Genomic DNA, 24025 nt, shown 5'->3' on the forward strand with positions numbered 1-24025 from the left:
CTGCAGTGATACAGGAAATATGGGTTGGGGGCACTGACTACTGTGCTGCTGCCACCTCAGCTCACTTTGATTTCTTTTTTGAACTCCTGCACAACTTACCCTCGATTCACACTCTGGGCTCTGGATCATTCACTACTCAGCACTGTTGCTTAATCATTTCTTTTTCATTTGTCCAAGGAGTTCACAATCATGAAACATTTACTGCAAGAAAAACACAATTCTAGAGTGGTGTGTAGGCTCTTTTTCCCTTAAAATCTCATTCATTTAAATACTTCTGTCTTCTTCAGAATTCACAAAGAAAAAGAAAAGGCAATTTCAGGAAGTTTATTTTTCTAGTGCAGTGAGTAAATATAGACTCACTGTTCTCAGGAACTAAAATCTAGGAAACAGAACAGAACATTATATTTATTAGGATCCCCCACAAATAGTCCACTTCTTCTGTTCTCCCAGGTAGGTGGCAGAATTGAAAGTTTTCTACCTCTGAATTTGGGTGTGGTCACATGATTTCTTTTGGTCAATGAAACATGAGTTGAAGAGATATGCATTGCTTCCATGTGGAAGTTTTAGGGACCGGTAGCCAATTCTTTTCCTTTGTTTCACCTTAGTGAACAAAGAAGTATGTGATAGAGTAAATTTTCCATCAGCCAGGGTCTCAGAGGAACAGCCATGAGCAGATACCTTATATTGACCATCTTTGTATATGAAACACAAATGAGAAATAAACATTTACTGGATTAAATCACTGTGAATTTTAACAGCATTATTGAGATAAATTCTTTTAAAAAGAATAAAGAATTGATAAAATGTTTCTGCTGAAATTGTACAGTTCAATGGTTTTTGTATGTTACAAAGTTATGTAATCATCATCAAAACCTAATCCTAGCACACTCATCAGAGCATCATTTAGTAGATTTCATCAATGAGAAATCTTGTACCTATCAGGAGTCACTCCCTATTTTTCTCTCATCCTCCCAGCCCTGGGCAATCATTAATATACTTCTGTCTCCATAAATTTATCGAGTCTGGACATTTCACATAAATTGGCTTATTCAGTATGTGGTCTTTTGTGACTGGCTTCTATCATTAAATATAATATTTTTAAGGCTATCCATGTTATAGCATCTCTCAGTCATGAATTGCTATTTTTGCAGAATAGTATTATACTATACTATTTACACTATGGATACCACAATTTGTGTATCCATTCATCTTTTGATGGACATTTGAGCTGTTTTCACTTTGGGGCATTTATGAACCCTCTTATAAATATTTGTGTACACCTATTATGTGGGTATATATTTTCATCTTTCTTGGAATTCTCCTAGGAAAAAAATGCTGGATCAGATGGTAGCTGGCTTAGCAATTTGAGCAAGCCACAAATGTTTTCCAAAGTAACTACATCATTTTACATTCCCAGTGTATAAATATAAAAATGCAACAAACGTTCCAATTTCTTTGCATCCTGTTGTCTACAAATATAGATTTAACAATCTAATGTTTTGCAGGTTAATGACTTTTCTTTCTTTTTTCTTTTCTAATTGCTCTGGTAGAACCTAAATTATAAACTGGAAGAGACACATTCCTGATATTTTTGAGGTTATGCAAATATTAAAAAGAATAAAATGGAGATGGATTCAATTCATTGGAAAAATCATGGAAGACTTTTGGAAGAGGGACCTGGAGAGGATAATCTTTAAAATATAGAAATGAAGCCATTCAGTATGAGAAAATATAATATTAAGTTCTATACCTAAATTTATTGTAAACTTATAAAGAAAGACAGAAAGCGAAAATAGGAAGTATATGTTAGAAAGAGAGTACTTGTACAGACTATACTGGGAAACTTGAGAATGGACACAGATCAGTTGGATGGCTCTCGCAAAGGCCTAGAGAGGAAGTAGCAAGTGTCCAACTTAGGAAGCAGTTAGTGCTGCTGGTTCCCAGACTCCTCCAGTGCTCACATTTAAAGTCTCAGCAAGACTTGCACTCCACCTACCCGGGCTTCCACAGCCCCAGCTCCAAGCCAGAAAATATTTACTGACTTCCAAGCACATATCAAATGGTGACCCTGGTCCCTGGCTCCATTCTGATCTTGGACTGTATAGTTTTTCCATTTTCAAATTTCAAGATAGCCTCCAGAATTCTGGGATCTCCTTTTCTTCTTTGCCACAGTTCTAGAAACGCAGTTTTCTTCACCTGCTTTCTTTCCACTGGGTTAGCGTATTCCACTCCTAGAATTTTCATGCCTTGGTTAAACTGACCACACAATAAAATCCAATGTCCTCAGCTCCTACTGGTAGTCTTGCCACTCTTGCTTGCAACCACACAAAAATGAGAGGGCCAAATTTCTGAAATAGAGTTTTCTTGCTGGGTTTGATTTCATTATTAAATAATACTCATTTCTTATCAAACAAAATACCAAACACTACAAAGTTTGTAAAATCTGGCATAGTTTTGTCTCCGTGGTCCGCTTTAAAATCAAAAACCTGTCTGAACCTAGTTCCCCTTCATTTCCAACAATAACTATCCTCACAGACTGCAAATACCGCACTAGGTTTCTTACTGATACTAACATGTTTACCATTCATCACTGCAAAGCAGGCATCTTATGTCCATTTCATAGAGGAGGAGACTGCAGCTCAAGGAACAAGATGGATTAACAGAAGGCCACAAGTGTTAAAGGCAGTACTGGAACCTATATTTATCAGTTTGTCTCTAAAACCCACCTCCTGTCATGGTCAGTGAGAACTCACCAAACCCTTTTAAATCCTTGTTCTTGTGTTGCTGGTCATTGTGACTCCATGGTATGGGTTTTTTTTTTCCTAGTGTGAACTAATGTTCTTTCAAACATGTATTTGTTTTAATGGTTTTACTTGTGTTTAAGAAAATTCTAAACTGACTGATTTTTCATTTCATTGGTCTTGCCCTTGCCCACAGAGGCACCATCTTTTTGGAGTCCCATTGGTAGGTAGCACTTGCTAGAAACTAGGTTTGTGCTGTTGGGAGCATAGTAGAGCTCATGAATAAATGAACAAATCAATTAAGTAGATCAGTGTATGAATGGACAGGGATTCTGATGCTTTGTTCCTGTACCAGGAACTTGCATATTCAACGTCAAAGTCAACCTTGTAGCAGCAGGAGTGTGGAGTCAGGCTCAGCACTTACAAGCTCTGTGAGAATAGACATATTATTTAACTTCTTTAAGCTTCAGATCATTCCTTTGTAAAATGAGTAATAATCTACTCCGGCATATGGAAAGTCATATGAAATCATGAATATGACAAAAAATTAAACCCTCATAATGAAATGGAAAGAAACAAAGGACAAAGCAGAGAGTAACAGTCTCAACGCTGAACAGAGACTGACAGTCTCAAGGGTGACAGGTCTCAAGCTGCCCCTCGTCTCACTGCTTGTCTCTCCTGCTAAACCCACGAAGGTCACTGTGCCCTAAAGGTGAACTGCCGAAATAATACCTGCCTGTACCTCCCTATCTTCCTGTGTCTTAAAGATAAACTGTAAAAACAACATTTACCTCCACCTCCCTACCCTTTGCTAAGTTCTGCTTCTGTAAAATTCTGCTTGCTCCCCTGTCCTGGCTAAAGAACAGACGAATGTGAAAACAAACTTAGAAAGGGGCTCAGACTCTGCAAGGTGACTTCTGGTGGGCCTGCTAGCAAAAATAAACCTGCCTTTCCCTTCACTCCCTGAGTGTCGCTCTCTTCCTTTGTCTGCCAGCTCTCCAAGTGCCACTTCAATACTATTAGTTTTCTTCTTTTCAAGATACATGTTGCGACCTGAGCTTCTCTTGTCTTGAGCTTCTCCTCTTTGCCTGGGTAATTGTATTGGTATGGTACCTAGCATCTAGAGATGGAGTGTATCATAATGGTTGAAACCCAGACTCCAGAGCCAAACTGCCAGAATCAAAACCAGGCCTCACCACATCCTAACTGCATGACCTACACAGAGAAAATTGACATCACTTTGCCTCCATCTCCACATCCATAGAGTAGGGATAATAATACCTTTGCCCATGCAATGATATAGACATTAAATAAATCAATGTCTCTAAAGCTCACAGAATTATATGCAGTCTAATGAAGAGCACTCAATAAAGGTCTACTTTCTTTCTGTCTCCATCATTGCCGTTGACATCACTACTTCGGGCATTTACGTAAATTAACACTACAATATTCTCCTTTCAGGCAAGATTCTACCTGAACCTCTGCCTACTAGATTTGCTAGCAATCACCACATCCTTACTGGATGTTTACTACTGGATATTACAAGCACCATTTGTCAACCTGTCTCATTTGGCATCTGTTTGTTACTAAACACTGCCCCCAAGGACTTGCAATATGCTAAAGTATATCTCAGTTTCTTGGTCTATCCATTCCTTATTCCTGTCCTTTCCCAATTACAGATATATAGAGAACGATTATCCCCAAATGAAGTGGTTACTAGATCACTGAGTGGGGGGGGTGGGGGGGGTGTCTGTGTGTGCATGTATGCACATGTGGGTGTGTGTGAATACCTACCACATCTGCTGGAGCACTTCCTGGCTCTTTGCTGTGAGCAGTCATTTCTCATTTCCAGCAATGTATTTGTTAAGAGCAGCCTTTCCTCTTCTAATTCAATGTCTCTCATCTGCTGTGGTTTTGCTAAGCAGGAAAACCCAGGTCGTTTGTGTGGAGAGTAATTGTGAAGAGAACTTGACAGAGAGCCTCTGGGGTGTCTCCGGAGCCAAAGGAGTGAGCCTCATAACATATAGTTTGGCTGCTTCAAAGATCCTTTTGATCTCACATTCTTGTTCTTGGTTGCAGTCCAGGAGAGTTTCACCAGGCACCTGAGTTGTGGAGTGGTGGAAGATCATCATTCTACTCTTATTACTAGAAATGCAAAAAGCATTCAATTCATCTTTTGTTCACGGCATCAAAATGTTCTGGGTCACATGAGAGTAGAGGGAGTGTACTGTACATTTGCTCGGGCTGAGATACGAAAGTTTTGACAGTCTAATCTTTGAAACTTCTGGTTTCAGAGTTCACAGAACTCTGCACTGCCTGAAATCTGGTACAAGAGGAGTATTTTTTCTCTCAGTTATCCTGGGCACAGATGTCACAGTGAAAAACTGAATGCGGCAGTTGGGTGTGGGGGTGCACAACTATAATCCCAGCATTGAGGAGGCTGAGGCAGGAGGAGCTCTGAGAGTTCGAGGCCAGCCTGTACTACAAAGCAAGACCCTGTCTCAAAAAACAACAAAACAAAAAAAATTGCACGCAGCAATAGTGGTGGTGGTATCTAGCACCCAGAGGCAGTGGAACTGTGGTGTAATCCGATAAGCAGTGCAGGTGTTGGCAGAGGTGCACTGCAGTTCTCAGGATTTAATAACAACAGCATGAAGGGTATCTTAATGGTCTGTTCCTGTCATGCTATTTCACTGGACCCAATCATCTGACCTCCTCTGGTCTCTTCCAATTTTCTAAGCGTGGATCTCCAGCTATCTCAACAGTGTTACTAGTCAATAATTTCCAGTAAGTTGCTTGTATTCTTAAGTTAACCAGCTACAGTTTTGTTTTCAACCAAGAATTCTGCAAATAACAGGTTTGTGATTTCTTATTTTTAAAAATCTATATCATATATACAAATACAGAACTTGATTTCAAAGGATAGTTTAGCCACACATTGGCTTATGTTCAGTATATTTTATTGTCACATATTTATTAACACAATTATTTAGAGAAAGGGGCAGAACTCGATTTTTACTACAGCCCATTTCGTTTTACTCCCCTGAGTATCTTATAACCTAGAAAGTAGTAGTTAAGTCATTTTGAAACAATAACTTACTTAAGTGAAAAGAAAGAATTACAGAAATGTTTCCAAAGAAAGGTCAGTGTGGAGGAACAAACATTACAATGTTCTAACTAATAAGATGTACATAGCAATTATTTATTGAAAACAGGGGAAAAGGTAGGTAGATAGTATCCTACTACATCCTCAAGCAAACTCATGCAACTTGATTTGTATGTGGATGTGGTAACTTCCTGGAAGAGTATGTCCATTTACATCTACTCAGTGCCAACACAACTGTGTTTGTTCAATTATTTTATTTTCCACTAACTCTTCTATTGCAAGAAGAATTTTTTCAGTCTTTTCCTGTGGTCTGGGCTGTGGGTTAGCCCTGGTACATCCTGAATATTAAAATACCAAAGAACGTTATGTGTGAGCATAGGTGTGAGGATAAGCATGTGCGCTCACAAAAGGAAGCAGAGACCGGAGAGGAAGAAATATTCACAATGCTGAGAGAGAGTCAGATAAGACATGGGAAAACCAGAAGCCCTTTCTCCAAAGGACAGTCCCAATTTGAGTTCCAATTTTTCTTTAAACTCAATTCCATTTCTGTTTTTACATTCGGTATAATTTTGGTTATTTCATGGTAGTTCTGGTTATTTATCATTAACAAATCTTCATGTATGCAGAAATTAATGTATTGTTTAAAAATACTATACATAATTACATTTTTATAAAAATGTATACTAAATAAACATACGGTTACATTAATATAACATTTTATAATGAAAAGCTACACTATATTTATTTGAAGGGCAAAACAAGTCTCCTAAATTTTAATTTTGCTCCAAATATTAGTGGAATATCTTCCCATACTTACCATGAAGTGACAGGAGTTGAGAGTTTAAAACTTGTTTTTGAATCATTTGATTTGTAAATGTTTTTCAGCACTTCAAAGAAATCATGACTGGCTGCCTATTCTCTTCTTTGAACTGAACATAAATGTCCTGTCAGTTTCTGCATCTGGTGTTCTAAATGTAAGCAATGGGATAATTTATATTCATGGAGGGGGGTCCAGGTGCAGGGGGAGCATGTCTGGAAAGGACTGCTGGTCTTTTCCTCTCTCTCTCATGTCCTTGTTCTGGCCACAAGGTAAGTAGCCTTGTTCTACCTTGTGCGCCCCATCATGGTGTGCAACCTTACCCCAGGCCCAGAACCAAGGAGGCCAACCAATCCTGAGCTGAAAAGCCCAAAACCATATCTCAAGTATTTGTTGCAATAACAGGAAGCTGAATAACACACTCATTTACAAAACTAAATTTAGTCTAATTAAAGATGTAGATTTTTGCTTCCACTCAATATATGAAAGTTAATGTAAATCGATAATGTAGCTAATGTAGGCATCCCAATAGAGTGTTTCATACCTTATGTTATTTGGTTTGCCCAACCACCAATATAAATTTTATGAGATCCTCAAACGATTTTATCAATGTGTCTAAATATGTCTTTTTATATGTTGGTGGCCATGTGGTATAGCTAATGTGTGACTTGGTGTACAGAAATCTGCTTTATATATTAGCTAGTTTTGGTATTCATTTAGCATGTAAGTGCACTTGGATATGCCACTAAAATCTTCTAAGCTGCTTTTCATATTTTAAAAAAATGGGGAGGGGGTCATATAGTTAAAGCAGAAGCTACCTCAGGGTTAGAATCAAAATGAGGTAACGTGTCAAAGTGTTTTGTAAAAAGCAGATCACCAAATAAATCTCAGATGAGCAACAGGAGAGAAAATGGTTTAAGGTACATATTTCAGATTGTCATAAGGGGGTAAAACTTGGCAATCATAAAGTGAAAATAAAACATTAAAATTAGAAATATGAAATAATCTATAAATTTTTTTTAAAACTTTACTTTCTTCTCCTTTGTGTGATATGCAGAATGCTCTCCTTGCAACATGTTTAGAAGGTTGTAAGGGGGAAACTGGTCAAAAATACATCAAACAGATCTGGAAGGGGGTGGATATAAAGTTAGAGTTTCTGAGTCACGAAAACATCAGATAGCGCTTCTCGAAAGGTGTAACTTTATTTAAAACCAAGCTGCTGTGAGTTCTATCATGGTGCAGACACCTCTGAGTCAACAATCTCTGTTGGCAAATTGTTAAGCTGACAAATTCACACACAGACTGAAAATTTCCATTTTGTAAACAAGTAAGTGGGTTCTTGATGGTCTATCTCATATATTGAGGTGGAACTATGGGAAGTGGAATCTTGGCTTGAGTGACCATGTGTAACCATTTCTCACATTAGCAAAGTAGATTCAAATATTTACAACCCAAATCGGAAAGCCACTGGGAGCATAAATGAAGGATGATATCTGATATTCTTCCTCAAGTTTGGAAAACACAAACCACACATCACTGGCTTCATTGGCATGATTCCCTGAGCTAGAGAGAGTGGTGCGATGTGTTAATTTGGTTCTCTTAATAACACTAGGGCTTCTATTTAAAATTGTCCAACCCACAATAGCACAAATATAGAACAGTGATCCAGCAGTCTGCTGGCCACAATATGTGATGTATACAACTGTGAGTGTACACGCGGGTGCACACAGGTTGGGTGATCAGTCTTCTGCAAGTCAGAGTTAGTCACAGAGGCTCTGGCTGTGTGCTTTTCCATCACCATGCCTATCACACAAGCAGAAGGAACTAGACATGTGACACAGCCTGCAGCTGGGGAAAATCACCAGCCAATACAGCAAGGAAAAGGTGAAGTACATTTGTGTATGATGGACTGTAACAAGCAATGTGCACATCTATTGCAAGAGACAACATGGATACATTTTTTAAAAAGGTACACAAGGAGGGCCGGGGATTTAGCTCAGTGGTTCCACTGCCTGTCCAGCAAGCGCAAGGACCCGAGTTCGATCCCCGGTACCAAAATAAAAAGGTATACAAGGAAAGCAATGCCCAAGAATGGACATAGTAGGAGATAGGAGGTGCTGGGCCCAGACCCTGGATGCAATGAAATTAAATAAGATGTTTATCAGAGCTTAACACAGTATTTAGCATACAGGAGATGCTCAGGATGTCGATGTCACATATTAGTCTTTCTTCCTTTTCATTGATAAAATTACCATTTGTGGAAGGAACATCACTTATTTATCAAGGGAGGTCAAGATCCAGGATCACAAGGCTCTTCCAGCTCAATAAGTGGAATGAACCTACCAGTATTTTTGCCTTTGCACAGCCCTGTTTTGCAGAGAGGTGGAACCACTGTTTCATAAGCATAGGACACCTCTCTGTGGTCCTCTAGCTGACAACTAGAGGCGGGTTAGAGAATGGAAAAGGAATGCCTGTTCTAGGCCACAAGCTTGGGCCCAGGCTCATTTTTCATGTATTTTTTTTGTCCCATTTCTAGATTCTTTAAATTCTCCAGCTCATTCTGGAATAGTACGGGTTTCCCTTTGGTCTCATGAGGCAAGTACAGGAACAGAAGGAAATGAAGAATTTGGAAGAGTCAAGTCCTTTGGGATCATGTAGCCACTACCTTTCCTTCCTATCTAGAAAGTAAAAATGACACCTACTTTCCACACCTGCAGCAACAGGCCTTGAGGAGCAACTGTTCAAATTCCAAAGATGGCAGCCAGGGCAAAACCTGGGCACTATTTAAAAATGGAGATGGCATGTTGCAAAAAGCAGTGGAACAGGGGCATTAATAACTGGATCCTGGGTCTACTAATAGTTAATCATATGACCTTGTACATGTCATTTTACTTTGTTGAGCATTAGTTTTCTCATGTGCAAAATGTAATAATGTAATAAAAATCTAATAATAATGTAACATTTTTGATATTTACTGAAGAGGAGAAAATGTTTAGATGTCTTAGAAAGATACAAAAATAGACTACAAAATCTGGGCCTGCCTTTCAAAATAATGTCCCTTATTTCTTCTATCTATCTAGTAATAGATCGATTGATCAATTAATCAAGGGATTCCTCAAGTTGGGAAATTATGGGAATTCATAATAAAGTCCTATCACCATGGGTGATCCCTCCCTTATGACATTTGCATGCTAAGAAATGAATCTCTGGTTTTAGGATTTAGATGTTACAAGATAGTGTAGAAGGTGTCTGTGTGTGTGTGTGTGTGTGTGTGTGTGTGTGTGTGTGTAGGAGGACGTGAGTAATGGGGCATCCTTAGGTAGAAACCTCCCTGATACCCCAAAGACATCAGCCCACCTTACCTGCACCAAGTCTGATTTGTAGAGAGCTTTTTGAAGCACGGTCCCACAGACAATGTGAAATCCTCTTTCCTCTGCAGCCTCGGTCTGCAGTGACAATGGCAGATGCTAGACTTTGGCCTGTCTGGAGCAGTTAATTAGGTTATAGAGGCTGCCAAAAATTCCAAAGTCATCCAAAGAAAATGCAACACTTTGAGATCTAAAGCAAAGGTCAGAAGACACAAATACGAATCCCATTTGTAAGACCAGAAACATAAATAAGTAATTGAGGGTAGGGGAAGAAGTCAGGCAGGTCCCTGACAATCTGGCAACTTCTTTTCCATCTTTTATAAACAATATTGAAATCAGGCACAGTGTGGTCCTGGCTCCTTTCCTCTGTAATAGATGCTGCATTTTCATAAAGGCTAACACTGGAATAGGTATTGTATATTCATAATCTGTTCCAGACCTTCTAAGGGGAATCTCTGATCCCATTCCTCTGGGAAAGCATCCCTACCTTGGAATAATGAGTCTGGAGAGAAGATAATTCACTGAACTGAACATACTAAACAAATAGGTGGGTATGTTCAGGGCTTCTTTATGGATTGCAGCAAATTATCACAAAGAACTGCTCTCTAATTTTCAGAAGTGGAGAAGCAGCCTTAAAAACCTTGATAGCCATTTCCTCCCAAGAGGTTACCCTAGAATGTCTGTGTTGGGTGTGGGGTGGATTAACAAAATAAACAGCAGTGTACGGGACTTCAGTGCCACCAGCAGGGGCGAGAGGAAGTGCAGGCCCTGAGGATGCCAGGGGCTGCCTTGACTAGGAGCCCTTAGGGGAGAAGACACAGATCCCAGCTAAGCTGCTGGCACACTAATGTACCGCCTGCCCATCTCAAAGATTTCCCAAAGTTATTCATCCTCTCTAAAACATAGGTATTCCTGCCCCAAAGCTCAGAATATCAGGTTTGGAGCCCAAACTCAGTTAAGTCTCTAAACATTACCTTCTCCCTCCTTCTCCACAACACTATCACTTTTATTTGACAAAGTTTTCCTTTCCTCTTCTGGTTATGCAGGATTTTCCTGAGGGCCGGGTAGCGTCCAGAGAGGGCAAATTCACCTCTGGCTCCCTTTGCATCTCCCGGCAGTAGCCGGGACGTGTACCAGACCCCGGTGCCAGCCGCCTCAGAACCTAGACAAAGGAAGCATAGTCCGGTGCTCAACCGATCAGCGTCGGGTGGAACCCAGCCATAAAAAACAGCTGAAGCACAAACAAGAACCCGAGCCCCCAGACCAACTCCATTTCTGGAGCCACCGCCCAATATGTGGCCGCTCGCACTTTGCGGGACACTGCGCAGGGGTGAGGGGCCGCTCCGCGAAGTCCACACCCGACCCCAGCGCTCCTGGTCACCCGGGGCTCCCAGCATCCTCGCGGCAGGAGGGCGGAACAGCCAGGGAATACTGGGCAGGAGCAGGAAGGATCCCAGGCAGCCTTAGAAGCTGGAGAGAGCCCCCGCCCCCCCGCCCCCCCCACGGAGATCCGCTCCCGGGAAAGGTCTGCGACCACGCGGCGAGGAGCACGTGAGCGTCGCCGCTTGGCTATAAATTCCAAGTGGGGGAGCGAGTGCAGCAGCAAGACACGGCCACCTGCTCCAGGAGAGGCTGGGCAACCGCATCCCGCCCCGAGACAGTCGGAGATTCGAAGCCCCGGACCCTCGAGGTCGGGCCTCTGGGGTGTGTGCGTCCAACTTTGAGGCCCGATTCCCTGCACTTGGGGAAAGAAAGGCGCGCAGACTGCACGCATGGATTCACCGAAAATGCTCAGGGCTTCTCTGACCTTTAGTAGACTTGGAGGAGGACTGGCAGGAATCTCATCTAATTGATTTCTTGTCCTCCAACAAGGAGGCAGAGCACTAGACTCATTTTCCCGGGAGCACGCGAGGCTCCAGAGACCCCGGTATCCAACCCCAGCCTCCTCTGAGCTGCGGTCATTTCCGCGCTGCGCGGGAGGCGGGTCCAGCCCAACTCGCCGCCTTCTCCCAAAGTTTGGTCCGCTCCCTCGCCCTCATCCCCGCGCCCGGCGGCCCCCTCCTCCCACCGAGGACGCGGGCGGGGACATGGCCGCGGGCTCAGCCCCCAGCGCGGGCTCTTCCGGGCGCAAACTGGCGCCGCGCGCTTAGCTGCCGCCACGCTGACCTCTCGGCCGCTGCTCTGAGCCCAGGCTGCCCGCCAAAGCAGTCGCCCCGGAGCGGCAAGAGTGGGGGGCGACAGGGGCCCGAGGGCCGGATGGCGGCTCTCCGCGGGTGGCCGGCGTGCGCCACGGAGCTCGCGGGCTGCGCCTCGGGCTCGGAGCGGCTCTGAGCCGCGCCGCCTGCGGACGTCGACCTCGCCGTTCCGCGGAGCCGCGGGCAGGAACCCGGGCAGCAGGAGGAGGTGGCCGCAGCGGCTGTTCCTCCCAGAGGGCGATGTGGCCGGCCGGCGCGGGCACCAAGCTGCCCTGTCCCCGGGACTCTGCGCTCCGGCGCGCGGCTTTCTCCGGAAACCTCACGGCCCTCCCTTCTCACCTCGTGCCCGCCGGCCGCAGCGTGCGGGTCTTCATCAGCGCCAACCCTGAAGGTGAGTCCTTGGCTCGGGTCTGCGTGTCTGTCCGTCTTTCTGCCTGACCCCCCGGAGGGAGTCCAAGCACACCGTGTCCCCTGCGCTCCCTTCCTCCAGCTAAGGCTCTGAAAGCCCCGAGCGCGTGGGAATTTAATTCTAATTACTTTGATTCTCTCTTCACTCGTCCGCTCGCCGCCAGACTGACTATGGGGCACTCGTTCTTTTCCCGGGTCAAGCCAGGAAACACCGAGGCATTACCATACCAGGCGTTCCCCCTGCCTCTGCCGCCGCCACTCTGTTTGTTTCCTTTCCTTTGCTTTTATCGGGTTATCTCAAAGGCAAGTACTGTAGTAGTTCCTCTGGCTCTCGCTCCGGGGCGACTTCCTGAATGGAGGTTTCCTCCTTTTGCCACTTGTTTTTGACCAGGCGAGATGAGCCCGGGGCTCCTTCAACCTGGCCTCTGGAGTATAAGATAGTAGCCTCTGCCTTGGGCGACCAAACAGACCACGAGAACCACAGGGCTGTAGAGGTCATAGGGACACACTCTGGTGTGCGGGACCGGCCTAGCCCGCGGTCTGTCATTTTGCGATGCAGCATTGAAGATGAGCTCATCTCCTGGGCTGGATCCCTGGGCTTGATCTTCTTAGTCTAGAACCTGGCCTACCTAACCATGTTCCTGCTTAAAGCCAACCACCTGGTCCATGCTCAATGAAAACTTGTTGATTTATTGCTTTCACAATTAGTGGCCGAGAGTTGGGTGGTCACATTCTTGCTCAGCACTGCTTTTCAGTTCTCAGTCCTAAATGTTAACTTTGATTTCCACTAGGAGGGAGAAATAAAGGAAGGATGTATTTGACTGGGGCTGGACCAAACTGCTGGAATTCCTATTTTCTAGAAACTGGGTTTTAGGAGGCTCACTTGTGAGAGATTCCAGAATTAACTTTTTTCTGCACTCTAACAAGCCTTGGATCTAATGAAAAAGAAAATAGCTTACATTAGATAATCACTGGACAGGATCCTCTTGAAAACTCAAGGCTCTGGTTACTTGTGAAAAACAGTGAGGACCAACAACAGTAACTTTCTAGAAAATTATTGTTTGCCAAAAATGGCAGTATTAGAAGGTTCAAGCAAAGTTTTCGTTGTGAAATAAGAATGAGAAAATAGGTAACATAATTAGTTAAAATAATTAATTAATATTAGAAGGAATGCATATTTTGTGAGAAAGAATGACTGCTCATTTATCAGTTTATAGTTCAGTTTCACAGAAAATTTAGGAAAATGTGGTACTCTTTTCAGGAATCATATCTCAAATATGTGTTCCAGAATTTTTACTTAAATCTGGATTAAATAACTATGAAGATATGCACCCTAATTTGAGAGTTTAAAGAAACCTGTGTTTGTTAGAAAATGTTTAGTGTTGAACCTTTCATTACCAGGGGTTTTAAAAAGTCTTATAAAAACCATTTAGACTGCTGATGCAAAGCAGTAACTGCTTTTAAAACAGTGAAAATTGTTAATATCAATTTTTCTTGCTTTGAATTTGCAATTTCTAGGATTAAAATAATGCATTAATGTTGGTTTAATATTGAATTAATATTCAAGATTAAATTATTTTTTATGTCTGACAGTATTGTTGTTCTTCAGATTCCTTACTTTCTTGAAATAAAGGATTTAGCATATATCAATCCTGGAGAGCAAATAGAAGGGATGTGGCAATCATGATTTTGATGTCTGTTTTTGCTGGACAGTTTCCATATTGATTTTAAAAGGCTCACATTTTACCCAAATTGGACAGCCAAGGGCATATTAAAGAAACATAGATGAGCATTTTTAATGATTTGACTGTGAATCCTTAGAATCCATGAAAGGCAGCACTTTGTTGTAGGATCTTTGTGGATGCAATTGAGAAGCAAATGGTCGTGTTTTGGTATGATCCAATATTAGATTCTTGGCCAGTACTGAAGAGCCTCTCCACTGTCAAATTAAGACAAAGGACATTATCTCATGCTTTCCTTTACAAGCAGAAATCCAATTTATGTTCTAAATAAAAGCTGTTTTGTGTTGCAGCCACAGCAATACTTCAAGAATCTAGCAAGGCTCTTGCTTAGGATTATTGTATTTAATAGGTATTGCTTCAAAGGCTTGCATGGAATTTCCCTACCCGTAACGAAAGTAACACATGTCTTCAGAGTGGAAAATTAGATTCTCCTGTATTAACTCATTTAATATCCTAATTTTCATCTCCCATCCTGTCAGAGTAGTGAACCAAGGGGTGTTCCCCTGTACTACAGATAAGACAACTAAGATTGTATGAAGTTACACTATTCATATAACAGAGTGAAACACGGTAGAACTTGTGGGATAATCAAAACACCTGTTTTGATGCTCGGACTAGTCTAGGCACCTGCCAGATTCCTGTAAATATCTCACACCCACATTGTCAAAAGAATATGACACAGACATTGGATAAATGCTCTACAACATCTTCTGACTGTCAAGTTAGCAGAGTATGGACAGCTGGAAGGGCACAGGACTGCTCTGACCCACTTGCTGCTAGTGAGAAGCAGCCCTAGGGGCATTCAAGGAAATTTTAGAATGTGCTGAACTCTAGTAGACACATTGTTGTCCAAAAGTGTATCTACAACTGATGAGTCCTTTCCACGGAAAGACACTGGAGATGAATCCTTGTGGGGAACAATAGCATTAACCCAGATTTGCATAAATAGATGAGCTTTGAACTTGATCTAGTTCCACCTCCCGCCCAACATCTGTAGCACCTTTATAATCCTTGGAAGGCTTCTAGTCATTTAGTCACTGTCTCTCTGCCAGAACATCACTTATACCTTCTTGGGAAAATGATTTTAAAACATGTAAGATCCTCCATTCTGATTAAATAGTCCAGATATATGGAGAGGAGAAGTGGAGTTTGAGGATCCTTCTCTTCCCAGGCTCTATTATAATCCACTTTAGGATAAGGTAAAGTCTTAGTGCTGGAGGAAAACTAAAATATTGTTTTTGGAAATGATAAAGGATTGTGGACCTGCCTCAGTTCGTATGTATAATCCTCAGGACAGATTTAATTTTGGAATTCTCTCCGTCTCTATTTTTTTAGACTTTGGGGGAAAATCTTATATTACTTTTTAATATGTGAGGTCACAGTTAACACCTCATGTTAAATATATGTCTATAGAGAGGCATGACTTAATTGTAGTTAGTGTCCTGGGGAATTTTGTACAATTATGGAAGTGTCTTTATCTGACATGGTGACAAGGTCATATGGCTATTGAGCATTAACTAGTATGACTAAGAATCTGAATTTTGAATTTTATTTTTAATAGATTGAAAATTAAATAGGCACCTGTGGCTACTGGTTATTTTATCACAAAGAAAAGCTCCAAGTGGATAAAGATTATAAGTAGCTTTATATTAGCAAAGGTCAGGTTTGGCTACAAGTGACACAGGTCACTTTAGGTTTTGTTCTGGGACCGACTGAGGACAGCCTTTGATTTTCAAACCTTGCTGGATTCAGGAATTTCAGGAAAAGGATGTGGACTTTTACTGGAGAATGTGTTCTTAACTCTGCATATGAGTTTTCCAGTTCCAGACCCAGAATTACACAGACTTGCCCTTCCAGATACTGTCAGCAATGGATGGAGCCTGGGCTCTCTGTCTCCCCACCCACAAACAGCGTTGATCCTTTTAAAGCCTAAGACGTGGAGACACAAAGAAGAATGGCAAGTTTCTGTGCAACAGAGAAAGAAGGGCCTGGGCTGTTGTGCTCAGAGTTTCCTTCCAACTGCAGCTATCAGATGAAGACCTTTCTCTTTCCCTGAGAAGTACATGGCAACATCGCCTGCCCAGATGCATTCCCTTCTCTGTGTGTAAAAAGACATCTGGAGTGGAGAGAAAGAAACCCCAACATTTATCTTTGTGCGTTTTTCTGCCCACTCTCCTGCACTGGTCATCTTTGAGAATTACACGCTTGTGCCCACAATGTTGATGACCAGATGTTCAAACTGGTCCCATTTTCTTTCATTTGTATGACTACATCTTCTGATGTCTTGCTAGAAAACATTGTTCTCTGTTTTTATGGAAGCCACAGCAGAGACAACATGTTTCCCATGATCTGTGCCCTCGTGTTTAGTGGCTGCACCAGTGGCTGATTGCTTTAGCTTGCATTCCCGGGCAACAGGCAGAAAGATCTGGCTCAGGAAATTCACATGAAACCTCTCAGTGTTTCCCATCATTACTTTTTTTACCTTTCCTACTATCCTAATTATTTCCTTGACTCGCTATTTTTTATTGTCTTTATGAGTAGTCAAGGAAAAACAGCCAAAAATACAGGTACGTGTATGTATGTATATACAAATACAGTTGTCTTGATACCCCAAGAACACTGTTAAAATTTAAGAATCTTAAAGGAGAATTACCAAGTTACTATTTCATGGTAAATGTGCATAGAATATTTAGAATTAATGAGTTATGAAACTCTAGTGGTTGTATCTTCAGGATCCTTAAGCAGATATTATTCAGGCAGAAGAAAGTATTAGGTATATTTGTAGAATTGGCAATCAGACTTCGTGGGTTTAAATCCTCAATCTACTATTTAATGCACTATTTCTTGAGCAAGTTGCTGAACCTATTTGTTCTGTTTCCTAACTTGTAAAAGAAAACAAAGCACCTGCGCACAGGATTCTTGACTAAGCTAACAGACATAGAGCACTTAGAAAGCAATGCTGGGCACATAGGATACATTAAATATTTGCTGTGTTTACCATTATGCTTATTATTTTCCACTAGATCCAGGTGCCATGCAAGTATGTTTATTCCAGGCATGCAGTCAATAGAGACATATTAGTTAGAATTCAGCAGTAAGACGGAAACTACTTTAGATTTCTAGTGGAGTTAGGTGTCTCCAGAAATCACTGTAAAGGTTGAAGGAGAGAAAGTCAGTAGGCATTTAGGTCACATTACCAAAGCTGCCACCCAGAGGGCAGGCAGCTATAAAAGCTACTGCCAGTATCATTTTGTATTGGATAGCTGGCAACCTGTGCAGAAACTCACATTTGCTGAAACTCACATTAGCAGCCATGACTGGTGGTAGAGGAACTTCTCAGTTGCCTTTGCCCTCCAGATCTCATGCCAGTGCATCCTCTTGGCAAATCCAGAATTAGAGTTGTACCCTGGCAACAAGCACATTTAGTACTTTCTAAGCTTTCATCCCTTACACTACAAAAAAAGAGATAGAAAGAAGGGGTAATGGATCTTCAACACCGAGAAACGGTATCCAGCCTCAGAAGAAGCAGACACATGATGTGCACTCCTTCAACCAGGAAATCCTGCACATGGAATGCTGTTCAGGTACTGAGAATACAGCAGTCAAAACAGACAGGTCTCTGTTCCTATGGAGTTTATATAAAAATCATACATGATGATATATGTAGAACATTCAAAGAACACCAAGGCGAGTTGTATAAGCCAGCTCAGGGTCAGCGTTAGGAGTTGGGAGGGCTACCAGGGTGTGGAAACTATTCTCCATGATAATCAAATATGAGGCAAAGTGATGATGAGATCTCCACAGGGAATAGAAATAGTCTTTATTATTCTGCAAAGAGCTTTTATCTCTTTGAAGAAATACAGGATGATATTGTGAGATGACACTTAATGTCATGACTTGGACCGTAGAGATACAATATGTATAAATAGAATCTGGCTTTCTTGTTTAATAAATCATCTACAGAACTTTTACCATTCTTGTTATACCATAGTGATGAGTTCATCTGCCATTTTAAAAGATATCTGTAGGATTGTATATTATTTCTGTTTCAGTTATCTGTTGCTATTTCTCTAGCCATCCCAGAATTTAATGGCTTAAAGCAATGACTTAGCATTTTCCATACTTCCGGGGTTGGGAATTTGGCAAGACTTGGCCAGGTGGTACTTTTCTCTCACTGGGCACTGACTGGAATCCTCATTTGCCTGACTGGGCTGGATGGCCCAAGAAGGTTTATTTGTATGTCTGCCCTTCAGTGCTCCTTCGTGAGCATCTAGGTCTCTCTTCTCCCTCTTCCTTTCCCTTTGTCTCTGCCTTTCCCTCTCTTTTTCTATCTCCTTTCAGAATTCCTGTCTAGGATTCATAATGCAGGGTTTGGCTTCCAGGCCTCTTATAGCTGAGGTTTGGAAGTTCTAGAACAGTGGATGTGAACCTATGGTTAGTGTGCCGCAGCGGGCTGTTTGTTATCATTGAAAGCTCTAAAAGATTCACCATCCCTGTCCTAGAATGTCATTTTTACTACATTCATTCATCAGTGTACGTAATGGGCTGGCCTAGATTCAAGGCGCAAAAAGCTAGACCTTATTAGTGTCAGCCAAGGTGTGTGCATGCCTGGAAGGTCGGAATTAATGGTGGTCAACTTTGAAAACTACCATAACCCCCTCTTATACTGGGCAATTTATTTGACCTCTCTTTGTCACAGACGAGATCTGACACATGAGAAGTATATTGTACAGAGACCTTGACACACAAGGACTCAACAAGTGTTAATAATTACTTGTTGGGACGGGGATTTAGCTCAGTGGTGCCCTCCTTGCCTCCCAAGCACAAGGTCCTGAGTTCAGTGCCTGGTACCGGGAGGGAAAAAATTACTTGTTATTACTCTTGTATTTCATAAAGACTGAGAAAAACTTAGTAGCCCCCTTCTCTTCCTCATAAGTTCTGAACTAGTTAATCATTTCTGAAAAAAGACCAATGTGTTTGGATATAAGCGATCAGATAAAGAAATAGAGAAGACTTTTGCGCTTCCTAATACCAAATAGCAGAATTCTACATTTCTCTTACCACTCAGTGGCAGTGGGGGAGCTCATGAGACCTTCATCATGTGACCTGCTCCATGAGGTAGTAAATCTGGGTGCAGGTCGCTTGCCAAAGGGGGGCAGTGAGCAGGTGGGCCAAGCTTGCCTGATTTTTTTTTTCAAGCTTTCCATTTCTAGGAAAGTTAAGTGAAATGGTAAGCAGAGTCTAGGAGACTTGTTTGAGGAGAAATTTCCAGATAGGGGCTGTAAATGTCCTGCACTCACTGTTTACTCATTTCATTGGCACATGCCTGTATTCCCAGTGAAAGCTACTTGGGAGGCTGAGGAAGGAGGATTGTAAGTTCAAGCACAGCCTGGACAATTTTGTGAGACCCTATCCCAAAATTAAAAAAAATAAAAATGGCTGGAGATGTAAGCTCGGTGGTAGAGTGCCTCTGGGTTTGATCCCTAATACTCTATAAAAATAAAACAAAATGAAAACACCCATTAACAATAAAATCCTTACCTTGTAATTTAAGTTAGACATTTGGTATTAAATAGTACAAATTACATCCCAGCAAAATATCTAGCATGAAGAAGAGAAGACAAATGAGCTATAAGGTATTAAGGATAGTAATCTAAGGAACTATACACAAATATCAGAATATTTTTGTAAATAAGTGCCTAGAATAGCCTTTGGAATAGAATCTCATGTCTCCAGAAATAAGTTTTTTAAACCACTAAATTTTGAGATGAATTGATATGTAGTCATAGATAAATGAAAAATAAAAACAAAAAAATAAGAACTCTCAAGCATTTTTAAAAATGACAAATGGGGAAAATTATAGAGTAACAGAAGGTAATTGGATATAAGCCTAAGGTTTTTTTTAATCAGCTGGGAATACCAGTAAAACTGAAAATACCATAAAAACTGAAAAAAATTCCATTTTGTTCAGAAACATCTGGCAAGGAAGGACATGACAATATGTATTACACTGATACAGTAAGAAAATGTCAACAAGAAACCAGCTTTGCCCTGTAGACATTGCATGGACTCAAGTCTACAGCTGTGGAAGAGCTGTAATAAGAGTATTCAAGCATAGCAAATTGTCTGTTTACAAACATAAACCCAGTATCATAAACTAGCCAGTTTTAAGTTCTTTTCAACTCAAAAACATGCTTTTAAATTTTGATCATATGATTTAAGTAAATGAGAGACATAGTGGTGACTTAAAAGTGACACAGATGCTGAGTTACTGTGTAAAATCAACCTAAAAGAAAGTGTAGTAATGTTAGCTTAAAGACACACTTGTATCACTTCTTCAAAGCTTTCCTTTCCATCACAACTTTTGTTGAGGCCAAACAAGACTCATTCCACAAATTAAAAGTGTGTTGGTGAATATATAATTGGAAAAAGGAATTATGTGATAGAAATTTAATAAAAAGATGAAAAAACTGCAGCTTTGAATGCAATTCAAAGAGAATAATAATACCCCTTTCTAATAAAATACGTCCTTGAAATCTCATTTTAAACCCAAAATATTTCAAAGAATCTGACATGGCTCACTCCAAAAGCAAAGCACAGAGGACAGTGTCTTAGTCACAGAGTAATTATGTAATTTAACTCAGAAACAAAATTGAAAGAGTATCTTTCATCATGCTTAACATGGTATGTTACAGTGGTGGCGAACCTATGGGACACATGCTGCAGTGAGCTGTTTGTATCATTGAAAGCTATAAAGGTTCACCATCATTGGTGTCATTACTTACAGTGTGATTCAGATAGGTTCTTGCCACTGAGGGTATTTCCTTCGTATTTTACCCTAAGCTTTAGCTGCAGTATTTATTAGATTTCCACTATGTGTCTGCAGCCTTTTAGTTTATTGGTATGGATAGTTACAAAGGAAGAGAAATGTACTGCCACCTTCATTCTTTAGACTTTACCTATGATGTAGGACAAATACCACTATACAAAAACATAAGCACTGCATTTGTGAAAGGCATGTTTACAGGCAAAGACTGACAGGAATCACATTATTGTATCTGATGTCCCAGTCCCATGTTCAGATTTATCCAAGGGGAAAGACCAAGATGGGTTGGATCTATCAAATGATCTGTCTTCTATGGGCTGGCCCCTGGAGAAGTGCCCCATCTGCAGGGGATAAAAACAAGTCCAGGTCCAAAAGAAGGCACAGGTTTTTTATTTTGGTACTTGAATCGAACTCTGGACTTTGTGCTTGCCAGGCAGGCTCAGCACCACTAAGCTACATCCCAGCCCTAGAAGGCATAGTTTTTGAAAACAAGTCAAATGTTACCAGAAAGTCCAATCAGACCTAAAAGGCTATCGTCAAGTGAGCAAACATATACTGGAAGTTGTTTATCTTCCCTAAATGTCAGATGAATAACTGCAGATTTTACTCAGACCAGCACTTAGAAACTAAGATCAGAATTTGTTAAAAGCCCTAGGCCACAGATACAAGGATTACAGAAGATTAGTAATTACTCAGATAACTTTTTTTTAAATCGTAACATGAAGCGAGTTCTGAGCGGGTGCAGAGCATGAAGGTCTTGGGCACAAGAGTCTGATTCTGAAGTGGGCCATGTGGGGGCACATAGGGAAGCAGAAGACATCTGGTGAACACAAAAGGACCCTGGACCCTACTCATAAAGGAGGACTGAGGCACTGGACAGTATGTAAATCTGCTCTCAGGATCAGCACCAAAGGCCAGAACTGCTACCTGAATAATGTGCTCCTGAGACAATGGACTGGGAGAGGACTAATACTGTGCCCTTCCTGGCCAAGATTGTTACTGGCCTCAGGGAATGGTAACAGCCACCATTACAGGTGGCACAAGGTGTGGTTCCAGGCATATCAGAGAAGGGATACAGGGGGTAGGAAGCAGGAAGTATTTAATAAGAAGAAGGAATTTAGAGCAATATTTGAAAGATGAGAAAAATTTAATTATATACAATAATTAAATGTTCCAGAGAGAGGGAATACTGTATTTCCAAGAAGTCAGGGAAAGCCTCATTTCTGAATCAGTAGAGGCTGCCTTGGAGTGCTCTGTAGGGAAGGATAAGGAAAAAAGAGTGTAGGCTGATTAGTAACTTCCTGTGTAGACTGTCGAGTGGGGTGGTACGTATCCCAATTTGTGCAATATATTTGTGGGAGGGATAGGGCAATGGGAACAACAAAGAGGGAGAAAGCTTTTGTTTTGTTTCATTTGGTTAAAGCAGAGAGGAAAATTCAGTGTTGAAATTTTAAAAATTGCCCAAGAAATAACTGGTAAGAAATTTCTTGGTCAAATGGCAGGACTGCTACAATCACAGCTTTCTTAAAGGGAGAAAATTTTGTTGAAACTGTTAAGTAGACTGAAAATCTTGCATTGAGTCGAACTTGTGTGCCAGTTTGTTGCTAAGCAAAGAGTAACTGCAGAAAAGGACATACTTAGTTGATGATATTCTAAAAAACTCTAATTAAAATGGGATATAGAACCTAATGAGGTCACATGCAAAAAGGAGAGAAAGTTAACCAAAGATATCAAAAGCTAAAATGCTTTAAAGAATGAAACTATTCTAAGAATATTGAAAATGAGGACATGAAAACAAAAAGTCCCTTTTAAGCCCAGGTACTTTATTCATAAGCTTAAATGACTTATTATTTTAGTCTTTTTTTATGTTCCTATAATAAAATATCCCCAGGCTATGGAATTTGTAAAGAAATGGGGTTTATTTAGCTCACACAAGCATTTGTTTGTTACCAGATATGGCAGATGGAATCATGATAGGAGCTTGTGCAAGAGGGAGAGACCACAGGGCAAGATAGGAATCCAGAGAGATTCGGGGGTCAGGCTTGCTCTTTATATAATAACACATTATCATGGGAACTAATAGGGCCCATGAAAACTGTATTCATCTGTTCCAAAGGTGATAGCCCCAGTGACCTAATTATTCCCCAGTAGTCCCCACCTTTTAAAGGTTCCACCACCTTCAGCCATCACCACATCGGGGACCAGGCTTCCAACATGTGACCCATTGGGGGCACTCACAAACCACATCCAAACTAGCATCTTTGTACAGAAGCAGTTGTAGTAACAGTACAAGAAGTATGTGGGAAAAATTAAAAGGAGCCAGAGCTTTACTCCTCTTAAGAAGCTGTGGGTTGGAGCTGTTATCTTCAGTCATGAGAGATGAAACCATTCTTAGGAAGTCACACAATTTGAAGAAATTACCATTGAACAAGAAATCTTTTAAGATATTAGTCTTCCTATATGGCCCTCAAGGTTTTGGGTACTCTTATTAAGAAGCGGGCTCAGTCTGGGGTTATAGCTCAATGCCAGATGAATACTAGCCTAGCCAGTGCAAGGTCCTGGGAACACAACTAGGTTTCATCAATGACTTCTTTGAAATTTGGATTTTGTGACTATATTGGCCAAGAGAATACAGAGGTGGCACAACCCATTTTCTAGAACTAGGCTCTTCGAAATTGGTCACTTGCAATTTGTCTTTTGACATAATTGCTCTTAGAACCCAGCCACTCCATGAAGAGACCCCTTGAAGAGGTGCAATAGCCAGTTCCACCTTGTACACAAGGAAAATGAGCTGTCTTGGAAGTGGATCTCCACCCCTAGTT

The 24025-nt window shown here is 41.2% G+C and overlaps 1 protein-coding gene and 1 long non-coding RNA gene across 2 annotated transcripts in view; one reads left to right on the forward strand and one right to left on the reverse strand.

Annotated features, from left to right (window-relative positions):
- Positions 1–1732: 1732 nt before the first annotated feature.
- On the reverse strand, positions 1733–12094 carry LOC147825101 (uncharacterized). The gene is made up of 4 exons (XR_015441328.1): positions 11840–12094; positions 11007–11194; positions 10027–10222; positions 1733–4843 (listed from the first exon to the last, which is right to left on the reverse strand). It is a non-coding gene; the product is annotated as an uncharacterized LOC147825101 (long non-coding RNA).
- A 51-nt stretch (positions 12095–12145) lies between these two features.
- Positions 12146–24025, forward strand: part of Nwd2 (NACHT and WD repeat domain containing 2) — a 183825-nt gene continuing 171945 nt past the window's right edge. The window contains exon 1 of the mRNA XM_004867675.4: positions 12146–12618. Coding sequence (XP_004867732.1) covers positions 12468–12618 — 151 coding nt within the window. The 5' untranslated portion in view covers positions 12146–12467. The remainder of the gene's footprint in view (positions 12619–24025) is intronic.

Source organism: Heterocephalus glaber, unplaced genomic scaffold (genome assembly GCF_053883595.1).
Source record: "Heterocephalus glaber isolate CG9 unplaced genomic scaffold, H.glaber_assembly_v1.0 deba00001509, whole genome shotgun sequence".
Lineage (NCBI taxonomy): Eukaryota > Metazoa > Chordata > Mammalia > Rodentia > Bathyergidae > Heterocephalus > Heterocephalus glaber.